The sequence below is a fragment of the Monopterus albus genome, unplaced genomic scaffold, assembly GCF_001952655.1.
Source record: "Monopterus albus unplaced genomic scaffold, M_albus_1.0 scaffold334.1, whole genome shotgun sequence".
NCBI classification, from domain to species: Eukaryota; Metazoa; Chordata; class Actinopteri; order Synbranchiformes; family Synbranchidae; genus Monopterus; species Monopterus albus.
The window spans coordinates 73,357-78,138 of record NW_018128214.1 but is presented as its reverse complement, the minus strand read 5'-3'; the positions used below and the strand labels follow the sequence as shown (position 1 = coordinate 78,138).

The 4,782-nt window shown below is 41.4% G+C and overlaps 1 protein-coding gene across 1 annotated transcript in view; it reads right to left on the bottom strand.

Moving 5' to 3' along the window:
• The window catches only part of ppp4r4 (protein phosphatase 4, regulatory subunit 4), a 24,815-nt gene that overhangs the window by 13,989 nt on the left and 6,044 nt on the right, over positions 1–4,782 (bottom strand). Inside the window, exons 2-4 of the mRNA XM_020624669.1 lie at positions 3,322–3,395; positions 544–646; positions 293–436 (exon numbers count right to left, since the gene is read on the bottom strand). Coding sequence (XP_020480325.1) covers positions 293–436; positions 544–646; positions 3,322–3,395 — 321 coding nt within the window. The remainder of the gene's footprint in view (positions 1–292; positions 437–543; positions 647–3,321; positions 3,396–4,782) is intronic.

The following is a 4,782-nucleotide window of genomic DNA, read 5'->3' as shown; positions in this document are numbered from 1 at the left end:
TATATTAGGATTCATGTTAGGTCTTCTCTTTCCATATTTGAACACAGATACCACCACCTTCTGGTATTGACAGGGGCAGAACATACATGATAGTCATTAACTGTAGTCTTTGTGGTGTGTTCAAGTATCACTTTTTGGTTCCAACAAAGGTGATGTGAGCTGACTCAGCAGTCAGCCTTTATTGCCCTTGTTCTCCGATGTTGACTTGTCATGTGATCAGTGACAGAGCAACAGCCCTGTGAAATCTGCTTGAGTTCACTTATGTCATGGAGTTTCAGGTGTATTTACCTGCGTCTCTGTGATTCAGATGCAGCAGGACTATCTTCAGTATGGAGTAGGTATGGGTGTGGATCAGGATAATGTCATCCTGTAAGATGGTTAAAAATGATGCTGCTGCCGCCAGCTGGATTTCACCTCCAGAACCATTCAGGACCTCCTAAGTCAGGCAAACAGGGCAAGTTACCCATGTGACATGCCTATAATACACACTGCCCTCCCTTGTCTGCCTTCGTACTGACATAAAATCTGACCGGCGTTACATACCCGGACCTTTGGTACAACCCGACGAAATGTCTCAGCTGGATTCTGGCGGACGAGACATGGCAGGTTACTGATGACACTTACTCTCTGCACCTCCTGACCCACACTGAAAATAGTATAGAAGCACAACAGGGAGCATATGTGAGAGCATTTCTAGACCAAAAAGATGAGGACCTCAAATTGAATTGAGGGACTCTAGAAGTGACACCTGAAGATACGCTATCGTATGGGGTCAACTCCATTTTTCCACTTTTTGTCATGACATTACAGACTATTTGAAGTTATGAAGGGCGCCAAGATAATCTAAGGGTGCCCAAGATTAAACATGAAATGGCTGGAAACAAGGCCATGGCCACTTTAAAAGTATATAAAGTCATTAAAATTAGCTCCACCTTTACCAGCTGCAGTGTCTCTTGTGATTAGCACAATAATGCATCAGTAATTAAAATCCAAAAATTTAAAAGTGCCAATCTGCATAATGAATACTTTTACTTTTGGTATGTTATGATAGATTTTGATGGACTTTTTTCCTAGTAGTTTTACACTGTGGTACTGCTACTTTTACTTCAGTAAACAATATTTCTTCCACCACTGTTTTTTGGTCCCTGCTGTGGGTTGCAAAGGGGAGAGGGGTGAACAAGGTAGAATAGTCGGTTGTGTTGTTATTGTTTACATTATGTCTGCAGCAGTGGAGAACAGAGTCTGTGTTGCGGCGTTGCTACCAACGAAGCCAGCGTGATCCAAAAACTGGCACAGGTATGTACCAACAGTAGAAACAAGCTGTTCTCTTTGTATTACCAGTTTGAAGTTATCCACACTTGTCTTTCAAAGCTCATTATCAAGTACATAACGCACGCAAATGAATTCCTTGTCTGAAGATGAACTAATGCTACAACCATAGAAGTACAATACAGTTCTAGTATGTGTCTGCTGTCTGTGTGCAGCACTGGCTTCACAGTTGAGTTCTGCCTTTTTCGTTCTGCCAACATTATTACAAAAGTTGATTTTTAGCATTTGTGAATCGATTTAGAATTGTAGAAGATATGAATCGCAATTCTAATGTGAATCTATTTATTTAATTTTATTTATTTATTTTTTCTCCCACACCTAACAGGAAGTGAGAGCTTTTCAGGGTTTCATCCTGTGGCAGGATAATGAGCCAAAAACACCTCCAGGCTGTGTAGAAGGACAGAAGCACTTGGTGCCCAGACTTTCCAGGTGAAGAATGAAAGCAGAGCAACCAACACATCTAATAATAATAATAATAACAATAAAACTTTATTTGTGGTTTGTTTGTTTATTTTTTCATCTGTGGGAACTTCTGTAACAGTGCTGTTTGTCCTAACAGTTGTTGCACGACACCGATAACTACTGGAAACATGGAGGTGACCCCACACTTTTGAATCCACTTAGTCTGAATCAAAATGTCTAGACACACGTAACACATTTGAGTCTCCTGTGCTATCTGTCTGGCTGTGGTTTGTACATTACGCTTCCAGCTCTGTTTTCCGAAACATGTCCAACATCAAGTACTTACGCCAGCCTTACAACTAATGACTTTTCAAGCAATTTCGTGTTGCAAACCAATTTCTAGCATTGGAATAAAATCATGAGTGTCTTGCTACAGTCACACTCGTGTCACCTCAGTCGTTTGGTATAATGTGGTGATCTGAGCTGTTTTAAGTCGGTCGTTTTCTCTTCTTGATGCTCTGATAAAATAAAACGTGTTTAATATTATGTCTTTAGTCTCAGCTCATGCAGTGACGTGAACATTGTAAAGAGATAGGTGAGCTCTCTCCAGCACCAAACAGGGCGCAGCATAGCTGGCACAGAGACACTGGTAAATACATATTATATTTTAATGGGTAAATATGACGCAGACTCCAGTGACTCTGTGCCTCTGAAGACCTGGGTCTGTTGGACCAGTTACAAAGAGAAACTGGTGGAGTGAGCAAGTGTGTCTATTTGATGTCATCCAATTTGTATCGTGACAGAGCGGAGAAATAGAAAATGTGGACAGACCTTGCTGCCCCCTTTCAGCCAACCAGGGTCATGTCCGCATTCTGCAGACATTCCAAGTAAAACACTGCACACACACCAGTGCAGCTGTAGCCAAACACAGGAGCGTATGGGAAGTCGTTTCGAGAGCATTCGAGTTCCAGTCTTGCAAATAGTGACCCTGCATGACCCCCCGTCATTGCCAAACCATAATCTGAATAAACTTGGTGATTAATGACACATTGTCTTTTAGATGTAAGAGGCTGTCAGACTTCAGTCTGTTAAAAGTCCTTTTTTAGTCTTATCATAGTCTCTTAGTGTAAGGCCAGCTTAAGATCCTGATTGGTCCAAGTTCAGGACCACTCAATCCTGCAGGTTTTAGTTGTGATTCTTTGTTGGGTTTCAGAGTCTCAGTCTAGATGTTGAATGAGTTTCATGAACTAGATTAGATCCTCTGGGATCAGATTGCAGGGTGATTACCTTCAGTGATTAATTAGTTTGAATTTAGTGGGTCATGGGGATGGAGGGTAGGTGGAGGACTGAACTACTTCTCCCTCCACCTGAGGCATCTAGACCAATGAAAGCTCTAATTTACTGTGGATTATTCTTGATTCACAAGAAAAGCTAATTAAAAACACTGAAGGCTGAAAACTTCACAGTGCACAGGTGATCTACAGCAGGTGTACTCCTGGTGTTCACAGCATCACATTATGTTGTCATTAAACGGCTCTCTAACACTGGCCTGTTTCTGAAGTGCAGCCCAGAAAGACACCCAGCCCTCACCTGAGTAGGTAAACGGCTCTCTCGATGTCATTCAGGTCTTCGTCCACAGTCAGCTGATCGATCTCCTCGGCTGTCTGACATCAAACACACAACTCACAAACTCATAGAATAAATCAGTTTTGTGTTATTTAGGTGTGTATTTTTCAGGCTGTAATGCTGTACATCATAACCGTGTAGTCGATTTATCAGAGAATAACCTGTGTGACATCACAGTTCACAGGTGTAACCCTAACCTGATCTGGTTTAGAAGCCCACAGAGCTTCGATTTGGATCTCTCACCTGTAATAAAACAACACTTTCAATCCTAAAATTCACTGACGTACTTTGTGGGGACTGTCCTGCTGTTTGGTGCAACAATACTACCTGTAATACAAGATGTACTCTGTCAGTGATGAAATCAAGTACATTTACTACAGTACTGTACTGAAGTACGATTTCAGGTACTTGTAATTTAAGAATTTTTGAGAAATTAATGAGTTTACAATCATTTTAGACAAAGAAAAAGCAGCAAATCCTCGAAAACTGGAAGTGAAGTGTTTGTATAGAACCTCGGCTTCACTTCAGGCTCCAAGTGATTCTGATGACTTTTCTCACTATTTTCTGTTTTACAAACCCATCAGTCAGTTAATCTAGAAAATAATCAGCAGATTAATCCACAATTACAATAATCATTAGTTACAGACCAGCTCCACCTCGAGTGGAGACAACAGTTCAACAAGCGACGACTCATTATTTCATACGATATCAGGCACAGCAGAAAAAAATACTTGGACTCTGAAGTTTAAAGACATTTTTCTGATAATAGCTTTTGTATTTTAACTCAAGTTGCATTATCAGTGTAGAACTTTACTTATAATAGCATTTTTACTGTGTGGTACTAGTACTGCCATTGAAGTAAAACAGTAGCATTTGACATCATCAGTCATTTGGTGAGCCATTTTCTCAGTAACTGAAAGGCAGTGTTGTTCCATCAGTCATCAGCCTTCATTTGGCATAAACAACTCTGAACTTAATGTCTGATTTCTCAGGACATATCATGTGGGGAGCTGTTGGTCAGGTGTTTTGAATGTGTAAATGAGACTGTGTCATGATAAAGTACACGTTCCTGACACTTTTCCAGGTGTGGTGGCCCTGTGCCACTGTAGACATTTAACATTGCCTGAACAACTGGACAGTGTGTGTCTGTAGGGTTGAACTAGTGAGAGAAGGAAATGAATAATTTACCACAGGCTTTTTAGCCCCCACACACACACACACACACACACACACCCCACTGAGTCATCCGTCTGTATGCGGGGAGACATCCACACACATCCGTTCTTACACACTCAGAGGTTGGTGCTCTCATCGTAAGTGGCCTACTTAGCCAGCTGTTGAGCAGTTAGCAACTCATCCCCAAAGATCCTGGGATGGAAAATGCACAGTCACACAAAGACAGAGAAGGTGTTCTCCTCATTGAGG